This window comes from Quercus suber, unplaced genomic scaffold (assembly GCF_002906115.3).
Source record: "Quercus suber isolate HL8 unplaced genomic scaffold, Cork oak 2.0 scaffold_235, whole genome shotgun sequence".
In the NCBI taxonomy this organism is placed as follows: Eukaryota; Viridiplantae; Streptophyta; class Magnoliopsida; order Fagales; family Fagaceae; genus Quercus; species Quercus suber.
This window is the reverse complement of record NW_027069692.1, coordinates 103,236-127,747: the sequence shown is the minus strand read 5'-3', so window position 1 is coordinate 127,747 and position 24,512 is coordinate 103,236. Positions and strand designations below refer to the sequence as shown.

The following is a 24,512-nucleotide window of genomic DNA, read 5'->3' as shown; positions in this document are numbered from 1 at the left end:
ATAGAAACAAGTGAAGATATTTAACTGTTGCTACCCATCCAGGACATCCCACATATTAGCAACTAATTAAATTAAAATTTCAAGATTTTAAAAATAAAAATACAAACAACTAAAATAAAAAAAATCGAATTGGATCCGAGATTGCACGGAAATTTAGAGCCCGTTTGGTAAAAGATTTCTAATAATATTGTGTTTGTTTTATGGAAATATGTGTGGGTGAAAAAGTGTACGAAAATACGTGTAATGTTGTTTAAACACTGAAAGTGATAAAAACAAAATACAGGGGCCAAAATGAAAAAAATGCAAAATGTAGAGACTAAAAGTTCATTTACGCCATAATATTACTATAACAACATTACTAAATGAACCCTTAATTACCAAACGACCTAGTGAATAAATAAATTACTAGCACCGCTATTTACAGAGTCCGCTGTAGCAAAGTAAATTTGGATTTCCGGCCTTCGCAAGAAGGTCCCGGGTTCGAGTCCCGGCAGCGGAAAATGTTTTTAATTACTCCGTATTATTTTTCACTATAGAGGAATTTTTGAATTTACCCCAAGCTTTTAAAAATCTGTAGAAAGAGCAAGCGCGCCTCGGTCAATTAACATTCAACAGTTTAGCTTAAGCCAGTCAAACAAACTAAAATTTCAAAAACCCTAAATTTTACTCTATAGAAAAATCTCCAAAACCCCAATTTTTTTGGTTCATCAATGGCGAACCTTCCGATCCTCCAATTCGAGGAGCAAATCGTAGAAACAGTGGACCGGAACCCGGTGGTGGTGATTATCGGAGAGACCGGTTCGGGAAAGAGCACCCAGCTCTCTCAGATTCTGCACCGCAGAGGCTACACCAAGTCTGGAATCATCGGCGTCACTCAGCCTCGCCGAGTCGCTGCAGTCTCAGTCGCCAGGTAGAGTTTTCGAAGAATTCTCTCTTCGATTGTTAGAATTGGGGTTTTAGGGTTTTGTGATGGCCGTTTGATGTGAAAAAACAAGAAGGAAGTTGATAATGATAGCGTTGTTTATTAAAGTTGTTTATGTAAAATCGTTTATACTCTGTTTGGCTTCTTGGAATGTTTGGGAAATGAAAAGAGGTTAGAATTATGAATGTTGCCTTTTCCAATATAGGGAATCCTAGTAAGGATTGAATTCAACTGAACTCAGCCTCATACGGCACTAATTTGCTTAGTTAACTCAACTTTCACTTTACCATCCTAACTATACCCCAAATTATAATTTGCATCCTAAACTTTTAGAATGCACGGTTTGCTCAGTCCGTGTTACACTTTGCACCTGCTGTCAATTCTGCTGTTATCTTGAACGGCATCACATAAAGGGACCTAATTGCCCCTCTTCTCAATCCCTTAAAAATAAATGAGAAATAACGGCAGAATTGACAGCGGGGTGCAGAGTGTAACATGAGTTATAATTTAGGGTGCTAACCGTGCATTTTGAAAGTTTAGGGTGCAAAATGTAATTTGGTGTATAGTTTAGGGTGGTAAAGTGTAATTATCCCCTAGTGTAAATGGTGCTGGAGACAATTATATAGAAAATGATGCCCAATCATGTTATTTTGTTGATTTGTTTCAATTCCTTGGCAACATAATAATGGATATAGGTTATGCTGCACATGAGAGGACAAGAAATCTGAATTATTGCCTAGTTGTTGCCCTAGCTGGCTGTGCTAATTCTGGTTTTGAGAAGTGTCTTTGCGGTTCATTCACTCATAATGATGTATCTTCTTAAGAAACATCTGAAGTGTAATACAATATCTTGTAAAACTTTATTTTTTTTTAATTGGGTTTTTGGTGGTTCCTCATTATATGATTTAATGTCCACAGACGGGTTGCTCAGGAACTTGGGGTTCATCTTGGGGATGAAGTGGGATATGCCATCCGATTTGAAGACAGAACCTCAGAAAGGACTCATATTAAGTAATGCATTTACTTTTGATTAAATGAGATTGACTTCAATTATACTTGTCATTTGACTCTTGTTGAGTGTTTCGGTCCCTTATTATGGTTTTGTGAACTACCCAGATATCTAACTGATGGAGTCCTCCTTCGAGAAAGTCTGTCCAACCCAGAGCTTAGCCAGTATTCAGTAATCATATTGGATGAAGCTCATGAGAGGAGTCTGAACACGTAAGATTTAATTCTCTATGCCTTGTTCTATGCCATTTCTGTGTTGAATGTTCTGCTATTAGTCTTTACCATATGATGTTCCTAGATTTTAAATAATGTGAATTTCCTAGTGTTACAACTTTTGATGCATACTGGTTTGCCTATATTGCATTTTGAGTACGCACTACATTTATGGACATATTCTTTTGTCAGGGACATATTGCTGGGACTAATGAAACGCTTGGTTAGAATGCGTGCCTCCAATTTAAAGGTTCTTATCACTTCGGCAACTCTTGATGGTGAAAAAGTATCGAATTTTTTCTCAAATTGCCCCATACTAAGTGTCCCAGGGAAGTTATACCCTGTAGAAATATTGTACAGCAATGAGCGCCCTACCAGCTATCTTGAAGCATCTTTGAAAACAGCTCTTGGTATGATTTAACTATTTGTCTACTCATATCATGATAATGTACTATAAATTTGAGTATCTTGTTTCTGTTGTTTATAGATACATTTGGTCTTGCTTTCCTGTGGTGTATTCATGGAATATTTGTTAAATGGTAATTCAGAGGATGGTGACCAAGATTCCTAATATCAGTATATCGGTAGTAGTAACTTGGTGAATCAGATATTGGTTGACCTGATTGGGTTGGAGTTTGGATTAGCTAAATTTCTAATATTCTGCTGTATCTTTTTTTTTTTTTTTTTTTTTTTTTGATTGTATATGTTACTCGTTTTGTTTTGTTCTCTATTATTCTCCTTCATCTGTTACAGAATGAAGTTTTCAAATTAGTTTAATTTTTTTAAAGTTTCATTCCTTTTCAACTTTAAGTGATTTGATCTAGATGTTTTATATACTTTTTACCTTTTTTTGAGTTTGCATTAATAGGTAATAAGCTTTTTCAGCTGCATCTTCCTGCTGATTTTAGGCTTCTAAGCACCTTCAAGATAAAAGGAAAACCATTCAAATTTTCTTGTTTACATTTCATGTTAACCTTGATCTGTGAATACATTTTTTTTTTCCTATGCTATGGCTGTCCATTCATTTTGCTATAATTTCAATCTTTGACTAGATGATGAGGTCTTATTAACCATTTTTTTTTTACAGACATACACATTCGAGAACCAGAAGGTGATGTCCTAATATTCATGACTGGACAGGTGAGCTTTTATATTTTCTCATTTCTTCTTTTTTTGGGGTGTATGGGTCACTTTTGTGACTTCTACTTATGGAGTATAATTATTTATTTGAATTCTTCTTGTACTGTGGTTCTTTTAATCGAAAAGGTTGCATTTTATACAGGATGATATAGAGAAGTTGGTATCAAAGTTGGAGGATAGAGTTCAAAGTCTTCAGGAAGGATCTTGTTTGGATGCCATAATCCTTCCCCTTCATGGTTCTTTGCCACCTGAAATGCAGGCAGGTTTTTTCATTCTTGTGTGTTTTAAATTTCTTGATGAAACTTGAATCATGTATTAATATTTCCTGCTTTTAAGGTATCTCCTACTTTAGGGTTGTTCTAGACCAGCTGCCCTTCAGATTTTGTAGTTTGTATCTGTAGCATTAGGAAATGAGAACAAAATTTATAGTCCTTCCCAAAAAAAGAAAAGAAAAAAAGCATGTGGTTCCATTTTATTTCCAGAACTTAATGCATCATATAAACACTTTTAACTGCAATGGGTTGTTTATCTTTGTTAATAGTTTAACATGATAAATGTTTTAGTGATTAACTACTGAGTAGTTGGGTTGTTAAATATGGAAACACAAGAGCCTTAGTGTTTTTCATTAATAGGTGTGTGATTTTATGCCCTGCCTAACTGGAATCCTGATTCTGCATTTATACAATCATATCAATATGGTGAAGTCTTACGATTAAATGGGGTTTTTATGAGATTTTATTGAAAGTATTGTTGGTTATCTATTACTACTTTAAATCCTAAATGCATCTGATTTCAAATAACATGATTATGGGATTTTCTATGACTCTGCAGGTGCGTGTATTTAGTCCTCCACCTCCGAATTGCCGGCGATTTATTGTTGCCACAAATATTGCTGAAACTTCATTGACAGTTGATGGTGTCGTGTAAGATTCTTGATACTTATATCAAATTTATTATTTGACAATTACATTCATTCTAAAAATTTATTATTTGGCAACTACATTCATTATGTTATTTATAGTTTATTTATGCAATGTGTGTTCCATCTATTTAAGATTAAAGAGACACCCTTCCCCCCCTTGTTTGCACCCCCTTCCTTCTGCTCTGTCTGTATCTATTTTTATGAAATTCATTCAAGTTTTCCTCTAATAGCTAAGCTTCACTTATTATGATCCTGTATATTGATTGTGCCATAATAGGTTGGTTACACAGTTCACTGATATTTCCAAATTTTGTATTATTGATAGGTATGTTATTGATTCTGGTTATGTCAAGCAACGGCAATACAACCCATCAACCGGCATGTATTCCCTTGATGTTGTTCAAATTAGCAAGTAAGCAGTTAATCTCATGAGCTGTGGTCCCCAACTGATTATGCTACCCCTTGTGATTGAGTTTATGTCCTGTTAGAAGTTTCTTGATTGTGCCTGAATAAAATACCTTTTATATATTAGAAAAGGTGATTGTTTTAGCCACAATGTAGATGTGGCATGTTAAAGAAGAAACGATTCAAGGCTCAATTCTTACTTTAGGCCAAAGGTAGAGCATTGGAGATCAGATAGGCTGTAGTAATTGTCCTTTTTTTGATCAGCAGAATACTTGTTTGTAGTAGCTATCCCTATAGATGATTTTCTGTACTGCCTAAATGATTGTGCTGGTTGCACTTATTGCTTATCATTAAACATTGGGTTATATAATTGCAGAGTGCAAGCTAATCAGCGGGCAGGTCGAGCTGGAAGAACACGTCCTGGGAAGTGCTATCGGTTATACCCTTCCATACTTTATAATGATGACTTCCTAGATGTAACAGTTCCTGAAATACAGAGATCTTCTCTTGCTGGAAGTGTTCTTTATTTGAAATCATTGGACCTCTCTGATATGGATATTCTCAAGTTTGAGTTTCTTGATCCCCCTTCCTGTAAGAAGGAACTTATTCTTCGTTTTCTTCAATGTTCTTGCATACAACTGGGGTTCCTTGGATAAAGTCATAAAATCTGGTTGGCTTTGCTGCAGCTGAGTCTTTAGAAGACGCTTTGAAGCAATTATATCTCATTGATGCGATTGATGAAAATGGGTTGATCACAAGTATTGGACGAGTAATGGCTGGTAAAAGATTCTCTGGGACTGTTATAACTTATAAGTGTGTAGCCATCATCTTGTAGAATCAAGTATCTTAGTAATCTCAAATTATCATCACCATCATTACTTTAAACAAAAAAATTATCATCACCATCAATGGCGTAGCTAATTCTTATTTATCTTTCTTATTTTACACTGAAATCATTTGAAAACCATTTTTTTAGTGATACATAAGTCTTATTCATCATCATCCATTCCCTTACCAGTGTCATCATAGAAGGTGTTTCTGATGGGGCATTTGATTATGATTTATCTGCCTAGCATTTATTCATTGAGAAATTACTTTGACAGCTTTTCTCCATTTTTGAAATTATTTCTATTTGCATATGAACATTCTATGTTCACTGAGTATTTTCTGTGAATTATGCAGAGCTTCCACTAGAACCTTCACTCTCAAGAACCTTAATGGAGGCAAATGAGTGTGGTTGCTTATTCCAGGCTTTGACTGTTGCTGCCATGTTATCAGCAGAAACTACATTGCTTCCTGGTCGAAGGTGAAGTCCTAGAAATATTATATAACATGGTCACCTTTTGTTGATGCTTTAAGAGTTTTTCCTGTTATCTCCAAGATTTTACATGTTGTAGCTAGCTAGTCAACACTGCCTTCTTTTGAACAGTGGGCACTGCATGTCTAATATGGTTAGGTCTACAAGCACTTAGGGGCCTCTCTTCTCAATTAAAAATACTCAGGGCTAGTTTTTGTAGGACTGCAATGGCGTTGAGAGACAACCCTTGGGTTGCTTTGCAAAAGCTGTCTAGAAAAGCCTAAATTGCTTTAAAGAAGCTACAAAAAATCCCTTAATAAACAGGCGGCATGGAAATATACAGCCTTTTAAATGCTAAATCACCCTTGGAGAAGCGGTAAAAAGTGCTACCTAATGGATCCTCAACCATCGTGAATTAAGAAACAGTTTTATCAGTAACATCACAATAACTATTTATTGAAGTTTTATGCCTCTGCAACATTTCATGTGGCCCTATGAATTTTCTTTGAGGTGATAATATCTTTGTCTCCACTTGCAGCAAGAGTACTGAGAAAAAGAGGAAACACACTCACTCGGACCTTCCTGATGGATCTGGTTGGGGTGATCACATCCAATTGCTTCAGATTTTTGAGGAATGGGATAGAACTAACTATGATATTGGTTGGTGCAAAGACCATAACTTGCAGGTACTCTTTTATTTTCTTTCTCAGAAAACATGCAATACTTAGCTGCCTGTATGAGATGAGTCATATCAATCATGCAAGACTAAGCTCTTGAGGTGAAGTTAAACCACACAAGCAACATGAACTTACAGCCATGAAGTAGGGCAGATCCTTGAGGACTCTTCATCTTATATTACATGAATCCTTTCATTAGTTGCTTTTCTTGGACAATGGGCCATAAGAATCTGCTGTGAGTACTTGATGAGCATATATGGTTGTCATTATTTTTCCAGTGTCTTTGTTGCAAGAAGGGAGTTCCACCAAACTGAGTAGATGCATAATGATTAGAAATTTAGGATAGATTCAATCCTGATCTAATATATAATGCTTGTCAGACTTTCTGATTGTAGGTGCGGGGGATGTTGTTTGTCAAAGATGTCCGGAAACAATTATCTCAGATAATGCAGAAAATAGCAAAGGGTTAGTATTCTATAGTATTGAGGAGCTTACAAATTTTGAAGCATATTGATTATTTAATCATACCTTGATGATGTTAATGTTGAGGGTTTAATTTTGCAAAAATAATGCAGGCTTTACTTCTGATGTTGAAATTTGTGTTCTTGTTATAAGGGTTTACTTAATCAAAAAGGAAAAGTAATTAAAAGAAAATTGTAACAGGGAGAGGGGATACCATTTGGCACCTCATATCAAGATTCTTCAGTGTTAGCATAGCAAAACCATATTCATATATTGTTGATTCTCACATGTATATTGTTGATATTGCTATTAATTTATGGAATCTGAAAGATTATTCAAGTAATCTTTTTCTGCTGGCTAGATTTTATGGTTTTTGACACTTTCCTGTCTGTCCATATTCAGTAAATTGGCAATATCTACTTTCAGTTGGGCTGTGAAAACACATATTAGTTTGGTTGGAAAGATGTCCACACCCAAAGTTTTTTTGTTCAAAGGAGCTCTTATTTTAGAATATCTTACTGAACCAAGAATAAAAATGGCACAAATATCCCCCATACGTCTATTGCATTCGTTGTGGGAGTTGGGGCAAAGAAGAATCTAGTATGGAAGAAGAAAATACATCAAAACTTTACCTTCTTTGGAGTCTAGAAGTATACTCCTTGCAGATTTCTGTCATTTTAGTTATTACTGTTTTCTTTGTGTGCTGGTACCTTTTTGGATGTTATTCTCCTTCTCCGCTCTTCTAACGGTTTATGTGGTATTTGGCATCTGGAAAACAGGATCACTAGATGTTCGGGCTAATGGAAGATGGAAAGAGGGTGAGCAAGATTACCGTAATTTGAGGAAGGCGTTGTGCATAGGTTTTGCAAATCAGCTTGCTGAGAGAATGGTTCATCACAATGGCTATCGAACTCTAGGTTTCAAGCCCCAAGTAGTTCAGGTAATTTACTTTGGTGTCTAGTCTGTGTTAGTTATACTACTCTATCTTATCCAGACCTAGTTAAGCATAGCCTTAATCTAAAAATTTTGTTGATTTGATTCAACTTTTTGAATGATTGTCCTTCATTCCAAATTCACTTTCAAAAGCTTGATTTGAGTAGGAAAGTGATTGTGGCAAGTTTTATTTTGTTTGAATTAGTTAAGCAGTGACCTGTGGTCCATATTATAGATGTGATTTTTCAAGTCATCTGTGTTTTAAGAAACCTGAAGGTAAATTATTGTTCATTTTAGGTGCACCCATCCTCTGTGCTGAAACCAGATGACGAGGGAAAGCTTCCAGAGTATGTTGTCTACCATGAGCTCATTGCAACCTCACGCCCATACTTACGTAATGTATGTGCTGTAGAAATTCATTGGGTCATGCCCATTTTAAACAAGGTTAAGAAGATAAATGTCAACAAACTGAGGTATGTCACTTTTGTTTATTAGAGGTGAAACTGGTTTTTTCCCAATTCAAGGTTGCACATGAACATTGTTGACTGACCTTGAGACTTTTGGCTTGTGTGGGGCAGTGGTGGAACTGATCTTACAGTAGAAGGAACTGAGGGAAAACTCTCAGACTTGCCAAAGAAAGAGCTTAACATTGCTGGGGTTCCTGATGACCATGAAAGTAGAATTCAGGCAGCTAGGGATCGATTTCTTGCTCGCAAAGCAAAGAAATGAGCTTTTATTACCACTTTTTATGACCGTGAAATTAGTGTCCAAGCAGTTGGAGAATGATATTCTGTTTTTAAAGCAAAGAAATGAGCTTAGTTATCAGTTATTATATTGATATATCAGTGGGCTTGGCAGCCCCAGCGGCTTGGCTAAGGTCATTTCTTTTATTGGGAACAAGTTTTCTGTTTATGAGTGCCAAAAGGAGAATTATCCTGGTAAGTACAGCAAACTATGATTGTTGACATTAGTGTGACCCTTAAGAAAAAAGAAAGGTATTTCAACCTCACCCATGATTACGCATTTGTGATGATCAGACCTTGGCGGATTTGGTTCCAGCACACCTACAGTTCAACCTCACCCATGATTACGCCTTTGTGATGATCAGACTTTGGAGGATGTGAATCCAGAACACCTATGGTTGAAACTAGTTCTGAGCTGAAATTTGGTCATTTTTTACTTCAAGGAGCATGTTTGTTCTGGTCTTCTTGCAGTGTTGGCTTATTATCAAGATCAACTATTAAGGTATGATAGCAGTTTCTCCTTTTTTCTTGCTGAAGGTATGCTAGCAGTTGACAGACTTCCACTCTACATTTACAAATTCCATACAAATGAAACACAATCTTTCTCTCTCCAAAGAATAGAAAAAGAACCTCTGCAATGTACCTACTGTAACACTATGTACATTTTGCAGTCATAGTGTTTCTATTATCTTGGCAGCAGGTGTACAGGTTTAGGAATCCCAATTTATGCTTTCTAAGTGGGAATATACAGCTCTAAGCTGGATCTCTGTGCAGCTAAATTGCATGCCGTTTTCCATTTTTGGACACAACCTGCTTTCTTGATCTATGTAAAGCAGCATGTCGTTTTTTTATTTTTAAATTCTTTGTCAATTTTCTTCTTGGTCAGCATAAATTGTTTTCTATTTGGTCTTGTAATCTACTTCTGCATGCCTTTAGGGTTATGGGTCACTGTGAGGCTGTGAGCTGCATTTTGTGTGTGTGTGTGTGTGAAATGAATGCCAGCCTCTTAAAAAAAATTGGGGGTAAGATTGCTTACTAATCACCTCTTTGATATCTCACAAAAGTGGAGTTATGAGCATTGGAAATTTATATTATAAAAAAAAAATTGCTGCCATTTTCTTGCACGGTTGCACCTATGCCATTTTTATTTTCAGCTTGCATGGAACTGCAGTTTGTGTTTAAACTGCATGGCCTTTAACAATTCTGGTTCCATATGTTATGAATCACACTCTAAACTATATTTTGTTTTGGTAATTACATGCTGTTGTCATTTCTGAAAAGAAGATGAAGTTCTTGTAAGTTGCATATCACTTTAAACTAGACGTCGGTTTATGCAAGAGATTTCTCGTGCATCTATTCATGCAAAGTAGAGCAACAGAAAACTCTTTGCATGAATCCATGCAAAGATAAAAATCATAGATGAGTGGGAATTATCAAAACAAAAATCAGACACGTTTCCGAAGCCCTAAAATTGGAAGTGCTATTTATTCCTCAATCCAAAGTATGTATAGCGGAAGAGAACTATTTTAAGAAATGACTCTTAAGTGGAAATCCTACTTGCACACTTGAGAATACTCGTTGGTGCCCGTACTCAATATAGCCGCCTATTTTTTTGTTGCTAAACTCAATAGTCACCTTATTGTTAGAGCTTTTTGGTTGCTTGAACGGTCTTCTATGGAAAATGTATTGCAAATTTGCAATTAACCTTTGAACGATGAAAATGATCTAAGGTGCATGACTGCATGCCATTAAACGCTCATGGTTTTACAGGCACATTTTGACATCCGAACCATTTCTCAACCGTGTAACAGTTTACCCCGTAGTTTTCTGAAGATTGCACCCCAAAGTCGAGGTAGTCCATGACCCATAAAGGCATAAACCCCTGTTAGGTAGGACTTAGGATCGAAGTATTTTCTTTTGGGACGTTCTTTGTTTTCAAATGATGGCAAGCATAACAAAGGAAACTGCTGAGCTTTTATCTATTTATTATTAATATATAAAGAAACCCATAAATACTATTTTTTAAAGGCCTAATTGAACATACCTTTTGCCAGAATGCTATTGCTGTGCTAAACCAATTCTAAATTTAGAGAGGCACATCTAGCCAGAGAGTAGATGGCTTAAATAATTTAATGTTTTTCTAAACTTTTATAATTTTTTTTTTTAAAAAAAAGGTTGTCTCACGGTGTAGGGGCACTTCAGGTTTTTTGGTCCATTCGTTTCTTTGGCTTGCACATTTAGTATATTTCTTTCGGATCATCTGGTATGGATGATCCATCACATTTGGCTTAGAAAAAAAGAAAGAAATATTATCACATTTAGGCATTATTGGTGATTTATCTTTTGAGTGAGCTAATTTATGTAATGCAAAATTATTTAGGACGACTCTCTTTGGGTATTATACAAGCGCCTGCTTTTGCAGGTGGGTCACTCGTTAGCATTCATCTATAATGAATACTAGTAGTTTTCTTGCTTATGTGAGTTTGATTGGGATTTTTGATTTTATATTTATTTATTGGGATTTTCGATTTGATGTCTTAATTTATTTATTTACCCTGCTCATCTCATCTATTAAATTGCGTAAGGGAGAGCGACTGTTTGGCAAATCAAATTATATATATTGTAAACGAATTTCATCAGATGAGTTGAATTTAAGTGGTTTCATGTCTATTCTCTAAAATTGGCATGGCATATATATTATATATATATATATATATCATGATAAAGTTTAAATTAAGTAATTTATTCAACCTAATTATAAACAAAGAAATTCATAATTATGTTCTTAGGTTTTCATTTTTCTTTTTGGTTGGAGTAATAAAGCCTGTAAAGAAAATGTTTGTTTATGTCTGTTTATTTATTTCCTTATATAAGCTTGATATAGGAATATTGGATTTTAATTCATAAATAATACTATTATATTAAATTATTATTTGAAATATATAGATAATATAAATGGTCCCATTTCATAGAAGATTGATGAAAATTGTCCCATCCAACTAACTCTAACAATATGCTATATACTATCAATCAAAATTTAGTTATTAATTCAGTAGTACGGATTTATCAAAGTGGTGAAAAAATTATCATAATGGTGTTTATAGTATGAGAAAAAAAAAGTTAATTAAGTAACTCATGAATAAATTCTCAATAAGAAAATAAATTAAATTTGAATATATAATCTAATTTTATGACGAGATTAAATGAGAATTATATATATTTTTAATAGAATCAAGATTGAGTGTTTATGTCTAAAATAAAATTATAGGAATAATCTTTAATATTTCCAAATCATTTTGAGTCTTATTTTCAGAGTGATGTCTGCCGTCTAGGCTTTAGAACAAAAATTTTAAAACGAATTATATTTAAAGAAATAATTAAAAAAAAAAAGCAAATAAAATCAAAAGACGGCAAAGCAATTTCCTATATTATGCCCCTCAAAAAAAAAAAAAAAAAAAAAAAAAAAGACGAGAAGATCGGTGGATAACAACTGAAAGTACGAGAAGGGCACGAGGGTCAAATAAAATAAAAATATATATAAAAAAAATGGTAGACTAAAACTGAATATATTAAGTAGAAGAAAACTGATAGAGGACTGCATGTATTATGGCAGTTTGACAGAAAGTTTAAGTAATATTATTTGTAATTTTTAAAAATATATATAAGTGAAAAAATGTGTAAAAAATGTGTAATATTATTTAAAAATTAAAAATATATTATTTAGATGGTCTATCAAAAAGGCCCTAAATTCTCAGATACCTCAAGTTAAAATTAAACACTGATATCGCGAGGCCAACAGGTGTGCGGATAAATTGCAAGAAAGGGTGCCAACCAGACTTTGAATTTTATTTTATATGAAAATCCGCCTGTGAATTAATGTTAGTCTGTGGAGGCTGATCTCATTGGGGTTAGTCTTGCCAGGCAGTGTCCTGGAAATTTTGTAATTCCGTAGTACTTTCTTTACTGTATCCATTTGACCAAAAGAAGAAAACTTTAACAAAAAAAAAAGTAGTATAAACAAAGTCAAGATCACCAACCCCACACAGTGACTCCAACTACCTTACACAAAATTGAAGAGACATAGAAATAGAAGAACACCCACCAAACCAAAGCAGTCCAATACAAATAAATGCCAAGCAGCCACCATAGTTGAAACTTGAACAAGACTTTTTAAGTCAGTCCCCATCTGTCCTACATTAAGTGTAAACTCCGCCACAACAACACTATATAGCCAACCAAACCAACCAACTAAACCAACCACTTGGTACTGTGGAGAGAGAGAGAGAGAGAGAGAGATAGAGAGAGAGAGAGAGAAAGAATGGCGAGCTCTGTAGCAACATTGGAGGACATACCTTCGGTTGACATCATGACTGAACTCCTCCGTCGCTTCAAGTGCAACTTCAAGCCTGACAAGCGCCTCATTCTTGTTGGTGTGTGTGTACATCTCATATTTCTTTTTCTTGTCGAATATTTGTTACATGCAAATGTTTATGTTTCGTTTTTAATTTTGGTCTGTGATGGGGTTTTTGTTTTGGTGTCATTGTTAGAATTATGGTTAAATTTGCTATTTCCTAACAGTTTACGCTTTCTGGGAGAATTGGTAATTTAATATGGGATCAGAACAAACATCTAAAATCACGTTGGACTCCACAATCCACATATTAAGGGGTAGTTAGGCTACAAGGAAGGAGAGTGTTAGAATTATGGTTAAATGATTAGATTCACCATTTTCCTAATAACTTAAGCTTTTGGGAGATTTGGTAACTTAACAAGCATAAAAGTTGTACTGGTTGGGTTGGATCTTGTTTCTCTAGTAGCCTAGTATTCTGTGGATTGTCATTTGAAATCCTGAATGGAGTCTGTGACTTTGATTATCATACAAATAAAATTTTATGTTCATGTTCATGGGAGGAATTGTTTATTGTTATCTCCCTCTTTAAAAAAAAAAAAAATTACTAAGATTTTTGTAAAGTTTGAGGGTAGAAAATGTAGGATGAAAAAAAGAAGAAGGAAACAAGGTATAAATATCTAGGGTAAAATAGAAAAACCATACCTGAGGGATTGGGCTAATACCAGGTACTAGTGCAAGACTTTTCAAAAACATTCAATTTTCCTCCTAAGCACAAACGACATTTTAACATCATTTAAAAATTCCCTGCTCTTCTGAGTCCCTTGCTTCCTTCCAACAGCTTGTCTTAATTGTGCATGTCTTACGAGTTACAATGAATCCAGTGTTTGTAGCCAATGGTAGATAAATAGTAGCCAGAGATGGAGAAGGAAGAGCAGGGGAATTTTCAAATGGTGTAGAAGTAAGAGTAGGAGAATATTCAAATGGTGTTAAGTGACATTTGTGCTTAGGGAGAAAATTGGATATTTTTGAAATAGTTTTGGCAGTACCTAGCATTTGTATTCCACACACACACATATATATGGAACACGAATACCTGGTGTCCACTTTTTTATACCTAAAAAATAACCTTATTATCTAATTGAAAGTGATTTTTAATAAGAATCCAAAATAATATGAATATGAAAGTAAATTGGATAATTTAAAATTACCCCAGGCATAGGATTCTTTGGTGTCCAACACTTTTTTATTATTATTTTTTTTATTTTTTTTTTTATTTTTATAAATTCTTCCAAAACTTGAACAAGACTTTTTAAGTCAGTCCCCATCTGTCCTACATTAAGTGTAAACTCCGCCACAACAACACTATATAGCCAACCAAACCAACCAACTAAACCAACCACTTGGTACTGTGGAGAGAGAGAGAGAGAGAGAGAAAGAATGGCGAGCTCTGTAGCAACATTGGAGGACATACCTTCGGTTGACATCATGACTGAACTCCTCCGTCGCTTCAAGTGCAACTCCAAGCCTGACAAGCGCCTCATTCTTGTTGGTGTGTGTGTACATCTCATATTTCTTTTTCTTGTCGAATATTTGTTACATGCAAATGTTTATGTTTCGTTTTTAATTTTGGTCTGTGATGGGGTTTTTGTTTTGGTGTCATTGTTAGAATTATGGTTAAATTCGCTATTTCCTAACAGTTTAAGCTTTTTGGGAGAATTGGTAATTTAATATGGGATCAGAACAAACATCTAAAATCGCGTTGGACTCCACAATCCACACATTAAGGGGTAGTTAGGCTACAAGGAAGGAGAGTATTAGAATTATGGTTAAATGATTAGATTCACCATTTTCTTAATAACTTAAGCTTTTGGGAGATTTAGTAACTTAACAAGCATAAAAGTTGTACTGGTTGGGTTGGATCTTGTTTCTCTAGTAGCCTAGTATTCTGTGGATTGTCATTTGAAATCCTGAATGGAGTCTGTGACTTTGATTATCATACAAATAAAATTTTATGTTCATGTTCATGGGAGGAATTGTTTATTCACTTTATTGTTATCTCCCTCTTTAAAAAAAAAAAAAAATTACTAAGATTTTTGTAAAGTTTGAGGATAGAAAATGTAGGATGAAAAAAAGAAGAAGAAGGAAACAAGATATAAATATCTAGGGTAAAATAGAAAAACCATCCCTGAGGGATTGGGCTAATACCAGGTACTAGTGCAAGACCAAAAACATTCAATTTTCCTCCCAAGCACAAACGACACTTTAACATCATTTAAAAGTTCCCTGCTCTTCTAAGTCCCTTGCTTCCTTCCAACAGCTTGTCTTAATTGTGCATGTCTTACGAGTTACAATGAATGCAGTGTTTGTAGCCAATGGTAGATAAATAGTAGCCAGAGATGGAGAAGGAAGAGCAGGGGAATTTTCAAATGGTGTAGAAGTAAGAGTAGGGAAATATTAAAATGGTGTTAAGTGACATTTGTGCTTAGGGAGAAAATTGGATATTTTTGAAATAGTTTTGGCAGTACCTAGCATTTGAATTCCACACACACATATATATGGAATACGAATACCTGGTGTCCACTTTTTTATACCTAAAAAATAACCTTATTATCTAATTGAAAGTGATTTTTAATAAGAATCCAACATAATATGAATATGAAAGTAAATTGGATAATTTAAAATTACCCCAGGCATAGGATTCTTTGGTGTCCAACACTTTTTTTTTTAATAAATTCTTCCAAAAACCTTATTACTCAATTAAAAGTGATTCAATAGAAATTCAAAATAATGAGGATATAAAAGTGAATTAATTAATTTTAAAATTACCCCAAAACCATGATTCCAACCACTAGACTTCCTCCAATTTTGTTTCTCCTCATTTTTGGCCTTTAATTAAATAAGGAATAAACCATATGAGATTGAGAGAAAGCTATGTGCATGCGAGGAGGCTCATTAATTAGGACTTAGGAGGGATAAGAAAGTGGAGGGAAACAAAGAGACTAGTATTGAATTTCTATTGAATCCTTAAATTTTGAAAATCCAGAAAAATAAGATTGTTAATTCAACTATGTAAGACATTTTCTTTCCTATTTTCCTCCCATTTTGGAAAGATTAAAAATGGTGGGCTTTTATAGAGAATAATCATCTCTCATTTTTTTCTTCCACTTTTCTACTCTACCTAACAAGAGAAAATATCAATTTATCTTCTATGTTCTTGCCATCCTTTTCTATCCTCTTACTTTTCCACCCAACCAAATTTCCTCCAAGTTTCATGCTCTTGCATAGTTGCACATATCCATTTGAGGCTCTGAGAAGAAAACATAGTTCCACTACCTTTTGAATGAACCTACCATACGTACCCAATGATATTTCGTTATTTATCCAAAAAAAAAAGAAAAGAAAAAGAAAAGAAGATAAATAGTTTAATCCTCTTAATTGTTACGATTCTTAATGGGAAATTTGCATCTATTTCAATTTCCATTGTCATTAAGATTGATGCATAATCTGTTGGGGGTTTGCTTGTAGCAGTGTGCATGATAAATATTTGAATGGCATATTGGAAATGTAAATATTCATATGGACTGTATGAAAATGGCAGGTCCACCTGGATCTGGAAAGGGTACACAGTCACCAATTATTAAGGATGATTATTGCTTGTGCCATTTGGCTACTGGTGATATGCTAAGAGCTGCAGTTGCTGCAGAGACTCCTCTTGGAATTAAGGCTAAAGAAGCAATGGTGAAGGTCATATACCTTTGATATCTTATTTAGACATGTGCTTTGTACATGAAGATTCCTTCTCTTTTGGGCTTACTTTTGCAGTGGCTTGTCTGTGAGTGGAACCGTCATTGAATTTGATTTGTTTTGTAGGGAGAACTTGTTTCTGATGATTTGGTTGTTGGGATTATTGATGAAGCTATGAAGAAGCCATCATGCGAGAAGGGTTTCATTTTGGATGGTTTCCCAAGGACCCTGGTTCAAGCACAAAAGGTTGCATTCTTTTTTGCTTCTTTCTTTTTCCTTTTTTTTATTTTTATTTTTATTTTTTTTAAAATATGATATCTGTTGTTCTTTTTTGTTACCTTTTGCACTTTTTTTCCCCTTTAGTATTCTTGTTGTTGACTTCTAATATATTTCACTACATCATATACAGCTTGATGAGATGCTTGAGAAGCAGGGGGTTAAAATTGATAAGGTGCTCGACTTTGCAATTGATGATTCCATATTGGAGGAGAGGATTACTGATCGATGGATACACCCTTCCAGTGGTAGATCTTACCATACAAAATTTGCACCTCCCAAGGTTCCTGGTGTTGATGATGTAAGTTGATGCCATTTTTCCCCCATTAAGTTGTGTATTGATGATTGAAATGCAAAGCTCATGTTGTTAATTTTGCAAACCATGTCTATTCAAGTGCATTTGCATATTGTATTGAAAGTATAAATTGAATGAAATATCATATTTGATAACCTTAACAATTTCATTGAACTTAATGAGGTATAGCCAAGCTTCTGAATTTGGGGTCCATTTTATTTTTATGAATCATTATTTCTTCATCTTTTTCTTCTTGCACTGAAGGTCTCAGGAGAACCTTTGATTCAACGAAAAGATGATACTGCAGAAGTTCTCAAGTCAAGGCTGGCAGCCTTTCATAAACAAACTGAACCGGTACACTTCTCTGATTTAACTTGGAGTTTACTTCTTTCTTGTGTTAATTTTTATAACATTTATGGGAGTGATTTAAGGAACATTGTATTTCATATGCCTTAAAATGGAAATAGCTACTAGAGTGTGTTGAAATCCAACTTAGTTGTCATTTAAAGCTGTTACTTCCTTGTTGAAGTCCGAACTCTTTTCTTTGTGTTTTCATGTTGCTCTCTTTAAGATTAAATGTAAATTGCATTTGGGTTTTTTTTTGGTGTACCCTGAAGCTGTTGCATTGTGGAAGTTTTTATTAGTTTTATTCATTTGGCATCAAATTATAATGTGATGTTGCGGAGTCAATGTTGACAAATAGTGCTCTTATTTTTAATTATGATGTTAATATGGTTTGGAAGAACTATTTATATTTTGAAGAGCAAGGTATTTTATTATATGCCATAAATATGGGACTAAATGCATCTTATTTCAGTCTAACGCTAAATACATTTATGATTCATTCATTATCCTTTAAATTTGTGCTTTGGGTATGAACTTATTTTGTTTGTAAGTTACACATGCACCTGGTGGAATTTTAATTCACAACCTTGTATTCCACCTTGGTCTTACCAATGGAGGAGGTTTTGTTTAAGCTAGATCTCATCAGCCTTTTTTTTTTTAACAGTTATTTTCTGAGGATAGCAATAAGCCTTTCTGCCAAATGGAAACAAGGGAGGAATAGTGACTAGGGAATGCATATAGGGTGTCTCAAAATTTTGTATTTAAGTAGTTGCATTTTTTGATCTATTTCAGCAAGTCTGTCCTCATTGTTATTCCATAGAAGAATGGACCAATAAGAATTCTGATCTATGAATGCGGCTATGAGATGATATCGGAGTATCATATTGCGTTCACCATGAAGAAATGCAGGCCCTTTTTAGTCTGAATTCTATAGGGGCGACTGCTTGAATTTTATACATTAAAGGCTTGATGATGAAAACTGTTTATCATTGTTTTTGGAGAGTCAGTATTGGTCTTTCCATACCCAATTTACATTGTTGATAAGCCTCTTAAGGAATGCAATGCTTCTTTCTATGTTTTGTTTACAAGTGTTATTGATTGAACTTGCTAAACCTAAACTAATCCATAGCGATTTTCCAAAAGCAAACACTAAAACTTAAGTGAAACCTTAGCAATATTATTCAAGAAGTTTCTCTTGATTTAAGCCAGAGAAGTATGTGGACTAAGATTTTCATACTCCTTTTAAAGTTCACCATTGTTCACTCTTTCGTTTTGATTTATTACATGCTGTTGTTTTCTTAACTTGCCTGTATTTTTATTAAATTTGGCATCTATTTTATCTGTAGGTTATTGATTATTATGGAAAGAAGGGTGTTCTTGCACACATTCATGCGGAGAAAACCCCAAATGAGGTCACTGCCGAGGTTCAGAAGGTTCTCTCTTCATAATTTTCACCCCTTTTTGTGTTATTAAATCATATCTCAAAAAAACTAATATGTAATCTGATATATTGTCGGATCGGCTGGTTTCCCCTTCCAATCAAGTTTTTTATGCCAGGCTTCTAGCTGTTTTAAGAGTTTCATAGGTGCTTTTGACTTGGTTGAATAATAAGTTCACAGTGAAATTTGAGAATTTTGTGACAATTTTTTGGAAATGATCACTCTTCTAAATACTTTTCTTTCAATCATTATGATTCACTATATTCTTCTATCAAGCTTTTGATCATACTGCTGGACAGCATGCCGTTAAATTTGAATTCTAGGTTGAGTGTAACACTCGGTCAACAAGCATGTGGCATCACTTGTCAATGAAATCTTAGCAAATCCTATATGCGTACATTTTATAGCATGGAAATGGATAATTCAGTTGGCCTTGGTTCTTGTATAACTCAATCCTCGCTGAGGTTGATTACTACCCACAAGCATGGCTTCTTTCTTCTTTATATATATATATATATATATAGAGAGAGAGAGAATTTTTTTTTTTTTTTTTTGGTGTACCCTGAAGCTGTTGTACTGTGGAAGTTTTTATTAGTTTTATTCATTTGACATCAAATTATAATGTGTATGTTGCGGAGTTAATGTTGACAAATAGTGCTCTTATTTTTAATTATGATGTTAATATGGTTTGGAAGAACTATTTATATTTTGAAGAGCAAGGTATTTTATTATATGCCATAAATATGGGACTAAATGCATCTTATTTCAGTCTAACGCTAAATACATTTATGATTCATTCATTATCCTTTAAATTTGTGCTTTGGTTATGAAATTATTTTGTTTGTAAGTTACACATGCACCTGGTGAAACTTTAATTTACAACCTTGTATTCCACCTTGGTCTTACCAATGGAGGAGGTTTTGTTTAAGCTAGATCTCATCAGCCTTTTTTTTTAAACAGTTATTTTCTGAGGATAGCAATAACCCTTTCTGCCAAATGGAAACAAGGGCGGAATAGTGACTAGGGAATGCATCTAGGGTGTCTCAAAATTTTGTATTTAAGTACTTGTATTTTTTGATCTATTTCAGCAAGTCTGTCCTCATTGTTATTCCATAGAAGAATGGACCAATAAGAATTCTGATATATGAATGCGGCTATGAGATGATATCGGAGTATCATATTGCATTCACCATGAAGAAATGCAGGCCCTTTTTAGTCTGAATTCTATAGGGGCGACTGATTGAATTTTATACATTAAAGACTTGATTCGGTAGATCATCTTCTTCTTCATTGCCCCGTAGCTTGGGAGTTGTGGTCTTTGGTTTTCTCCTTGTTTGGTATCCAATGGGTTATGCCTCATCATGTTCTTGAGTTGTTTGAGGCTTGGCAAGGAAAATTTGCACGACATCGTCATATTGATGTTTGGAGATTAGTGCCTCATTGTTTGATTTGGTGCATATGGCGTGAAAGGAATGCTAGAAGCTTTGAGGGTAGTGAAAGATCTTTGCTAGAGATTAAGTCTTTTTTCTTGCACACTCTCTTTGATTGGAGTGTGGTCTTTTCTCATTTTTCTTACTCATCATGTTCTTGAGTTGTTTGAGGCTTGGCAAGGAAAATTTGCACGACATCGTCATATTGATGTTTGGAGATTAGTGCCTCATTGTTTGATTTGGTGCATATGGCGTGAAAGGAATGCTAGAAGCTTTGAGGGTAGTGAAAGATCTTTGCTAGAGATTAAGTCTTTTTTCTTGCACACTCTCTTTGATTGGAGTGTGGTCTTTTCTCATTTTTCTTGTCCTTCTTTTTCTATTTTTCTTGACCGTTGTACTTTTGTTTTATGATTTGTGCCCCCATAGTACATCCCCAATGTACTCGGTTTGACACTTTTTCTATTATTAATAATATTCTTACGTTATTTATCAAAAAAAAAAATACATTAAAGACTTGATGATGAAAACTGTTTATCATTGTTTTTGGAGAGTCAGTATTGGTCTTTCCATACCCAATTTACGTTGTTGATAAGCCTCTTAAGGAATGCAATGCTTCTTTCTATGTTTTGTTTACAAGCGTTATTGATTGAACTTGCTAAACCTAAACTAATCCATAGTGATTTTCCAAAAGCAAACACTAAAACTTAAGTGAAACCTTAGCAATATTATTCAAGAAGTTTCTCTTGATTTAAGCCAGAGAAGTTTGTGGACCAAGATTTTCATACTCCTTTTAAAGTTCACCATTGCTCACTCTTTCGTTTTGATTTATTACACGCTGTTGTTTTCTTAACTTGCCTGTATTTTTATTAAATTTGGCATCTATTTTATCTGTAGGTTATCGATTATTATGGAAAGAAGGGTGTTCTTGCACACATTCATGCGGAGAAAACCCCAAATGAGGTCACTGCCGAGGTTCAGAAGGTTCTCTCTTCATAATTTTCACCCCTTTTTGTGTTATTAAATCATATCTCAAAAAAACTAATATGTAATCTGATATATTGTCGGATCGGCTGGTTTCCCCTTCCAATCAAGTTTTTTATGCCAGGCTTCTAGCTGTTTTAAGAGTTTCATAGGTGCTTTTGACTTGGTTGAATAATAAGTTCACAGTGAAATTTGAGAATTTTGTGACAATTTTTTGGAAATGATCACTCTTCTAAATACTTTTCTTTCAATCATTATGATTCACTATATTCTTCTATCAAGCTTTTGATCATACTGCTGGGCAGCATGCCGTTAAATTTGAATTCTAGGTTGAGTGTAACACTCGGCCAACAAGCATGTGGCATCACTTGTCAATGAAATCTTAGCAAATCCTATATGCGTACATTTTATAGCATGGAAATGGATAATTTAGTTGGCCTTGGTTCTTGTATAACTCAATCCTCGCTGAGGTTGATTACTACCCACAAGCATGGCTTCTTTCTTCTTTATATATATATATATAGAGAGAGAGAGAGAGAGAGAGAGAGAGAGAGAATGTTGGCAGGTTGGAATAAGCTATATCTATCCAAAGGAGGTAGATTAACTTTGGTAAAGAGAAACTATTCAACTTACCTGCCTATTTCCTCTCTCTATTTCCCATACCAGTAAGTGTTGCTCATCATTTTGAGAAATTGTAACGGGACTCTCTGTGGGGAGGGTTAAGGGATTATGTCAATTTTATTTGGTAAATTGGAAGACATTCTGTGAACTGATCCAATTTGGTAGTGCAAGTATTAGAAGCTTTGCACATTCTAACTATGCGTTGTTGGGGAAATGGCTTTGCTGGTGTGCCGCGGAATTAATACTTTATGGAAACATCAGATATGTGGTACTTAAGAAGTATGGGAGTGACTTGGGCGATTGGGCTTCTGGAGTGCTTAAGGAAACTTATGGTGTGTCCTTTTAGGAAACGTATTTATAATTACGTATTTATAATTATAATGGGTGGGGCAGGTCCTCACAGTTTATCAAGTTTGTTTTTGGCTTGATTTTTAGTGTGGGGAATTAATCTTAAGGATGCTTTTCCAGCACTATATTGTATAGCTCAAAATAAAGAGGCTTTTTGTGGCGAATTATATGAGTTGGACTGATGGAGTTCTTTATTGGGATATTTTGTTTACCAGTTTTCTTAATGATTGGGAGTTAAAGATTTTCTAATCGTTTTCTGGTCTTCTCTACTCTACTAAAGTTAATAGGGCTGAGGAAGACCAGCTGTATTGGATCCCTGCTAGGGGTGGTATATTTAAAGTTTAGTCCTATTATCAGCCTCTCACCACTACAGGACACTCCCCTTATAGGCTTATATGCATTGTAGAGTGGTGTTGCACGTGTAAGCATAGTGGGGAGAGCGCGTTCTACATAGGATTTGCTACTTCATTGAGACTATGCACACGAGAATTATGGTCTTTGGAATTCTGTCTTTTTCGAATCCATTGGGTTTTGGCAAAGAGGGTAGTAGATTTGTTGAATGTTGGAAGTGGGGTTTTGGTACACATCATTTAGCTGACATATGGGGTGGCCATTCCATACTGTGCTATATTACTTATATGCTGACATATGGGGGGCCATTCCATACTGTGTTATATGGACCATTTGTAGTTCCCAAAAAGATTGAGAAACCTTTTATCCATTTCCCGTTTCCCCAGCTATCTCAGGACTGCCTTTTGCCCTGTCATCTGTATTCAATTTTACGAATAGTGGATATGGAAGATAACGGAAAATCCAGATTTGATTTTTGTGCAAGGTTGGATTGTACTGTGTGCTTGCAGGGTGTAGAAATTCTGGCATGAACAAGTTGAGAGATTGGTATATACGTATGCCTAAAGCCGAGTTCATTTCATATTTTCATGTCAGTCATATATTCCATATTCAAAAGCCGAAGATCATGGGTGTTAGTATTATGTGTCTAATTTTTTTCCTTAGTTCTCATTACCATGGCACTCATGTGGAGGCTGATCTAGTGAATGTCAAGTTTGAAACTTTATATTGCTTGGAGAGTGAACCCTTCTCGTAAGAGTATTCACAATGAACTCAACAAATTTCTATTAAAATTTTTGCAAGAAAGTAATTTTTCTATTTTAGCTATCTACTTTTTTAATACACATTCCAACAGACTATATATTTTCCCTCTATTTCATTTAATTTTTCTTTTATTATTCCCTTTTGGTATGGTACAAAGACAAACATGTTGGTGGGAGAAATAAAAAATTGAAGAGGAATTATTTAGCAAAACTAGCTTTAGAATATTTGGTTGAGGGAATGGTGAGCTTGTTGGAGACACACAGACCAAAAAAAAAAAGGAGAAGAAGAGGATTTGGCTAACCAAAATTTGGAAAAATGACATTTTATTTATTTATTTTAGTTCAGCTCTAATAGACATATTAACCAAAACCTTGGAAGAATAGTTTTGAAGGGAGGCCTTAAACGTGATTATAAGTTTTACAAATTAAATTGTTCAATATTTTAAAACAAAATAAAAAAAGATAATTAAGAAATTTATTTTTATATTATTGATATGAAATCAATAATATTTATTATCAAATCAATTTTTTAGTATTTTATAATAAAATTGATAATACTTTTTTTTCATTTTCCTTAAAATGTTGGAATGTGCCGCGGTGTAAAGAACCAGACAATATTGGTTTTTAATAATTCTTGGAATTGAAGTCCTTATAGTTAAAGCATAGCCAAGTGACAGTGGGCAATGTCTATTCGCTTTCAAATGGCACTTCAAATCCTCATAATTGTACTTCCAATAGCTTGTAAACATGGGATGGCGGGTAAAATAATGAGTTTAAAAATGCAAGTATTAAATCCCCTATACTTGGGAATTTTAACTCATTATTTTAAGTGATAGTCTAGTAGTAAT

General features: G+C 34.5%; 2 protein-coding genes across 6 annotated transcripts; both read left to right on the top strand.

Moving 5' to 3' along the window:
* The first annotated feature begins 588 nt into the window (after positions 1–588).
* On the top strand, positions 589–9,632 carry LOC112022268 (probable pre-mRNA-splicing factor ATP-dependent RNA helicase DEAH4). Of its 2 annotated transcripts, XR_010631680.1 has the most exons (17): positions 589–910; positions 1,841–1,933; positions 2,039–2,143; positions 2,336–2,553; positions 3,231–3,283; positions 3,426–3,542; positions 4,115–4,206; positions 4,531–4,617; positions 4,987–5,201; positions 5,297–5,389; positions 5,793–5,916; positions 6,446–6,593; positions 6,980–7,049; positions 7,826–7,986; positions 8,277–8,452; positions 8,558–8,917; positions 9,017–9,632. XR_010631680.1 is itself a non-coding variant. In XM_065780420.1 (16 exons), exons 1-16 carry the CDS (start codon positions 711–713, stop codon positions 8,706–8,708), a joined length of 2,103 nt encoding a protein of 700 aa, XP_065636492.1. In that variant the 5' UTR covers positions 589–710; the 3' UTR covers positions 8,709–8,921. The 2 variants fall into 2 exon arrangements, 1 of the variants encoding a protein (XP_065636492.1); XM_065780420.1 differs by lacking the exon at positions 9,017–9,632 and having other exon boundaries at positions 8,558–8,921.
* A 3,200-nt stretch (positions 9,633–12,832) lies between these two features.
* Positions 12,833–21,834, top strand: LOC112022269 (adenylate kinase 4). 4 transcript variants are annotated; one of them, XM_065780418.1, is made up of 6 exons: positions 12,833–13,152; positions 16,672–16,817; positions 16,944–17,063; positions 17,227–17,394; positions 17,653–17,742; positions 19,080–19,417. In XM_065780418.1, exons 1-6 carry the CDS (start codon positions 13,041–13,043, stop codon positions 19,179–19,181), a joined length of 738 nt encoding a protein of 245 aa, XP_065636490.1. In that variant the 5' UTR covers positions 12,833–13,040; the 3' UTR covers positions 19,182–19,417. The 4 variants fall into 4 exon arrangements, with proteins under 4 accessions (XP_065636490.1, XP_065636489.1, XP_065636491.1 ...); XM_065780417.1 differs by lacking the exons at positions 12,833–13,152; positions 19,080–19,417 and adding exons at positions 14,371–14,622; positions 21,497–21,834; XM_065780419.1 differs by lacking the exon at positions 12,833–13,152 and adding an exon at positions 14,371–14,622 and having other exon boundaries at positions 16,672–16,811.
* Positions 21,835–24,512: the final 2,678 nt, after the last annotated feature.

Coding starts and splice junctions, on each gene's coding strand:
- LOC112022268 (XM_065780420.1), top strand. CDS start 711: ATGGCGAACCTTCCGATCCTCCAATTCGAGGAGCAAATCGTAGAAACA. Junction 3,284..3,425: donor TAATATTCATGACTGGACAG/GTGAGCTTTTAT, acceptor CATTTTATACAG/GATGATATAGAGAAGTTGGT. Junction 4,618..4,986: donor GATGTTGTTCAAATTAGCAA/GTAAGCAGTTAA, acceptor ATATAATTGCAG/AGTGCAAGCTAATCAGCGGG.
- LOC112022269 (XM_065780417.1), top strand. CDS start 14,511: ATGGCGAGCTCTGTAGCAACATTGGAGGACATACCTTCGGTTGACATC. Junction 14,623..16,671: donor CAAGCGCCTCATTCTTGTTG/GTGTGTGTGTAC, acceptor TGAAAATGGCAG/GTCCACCTGGATCTGGAAAG. Junction 17,743..21,496: donor TTCATAAACAAACTGAACCG/GTACACTTCTCT, acceptor TTTTATCTGTAG/GTTATCGATTATTATGGAAA.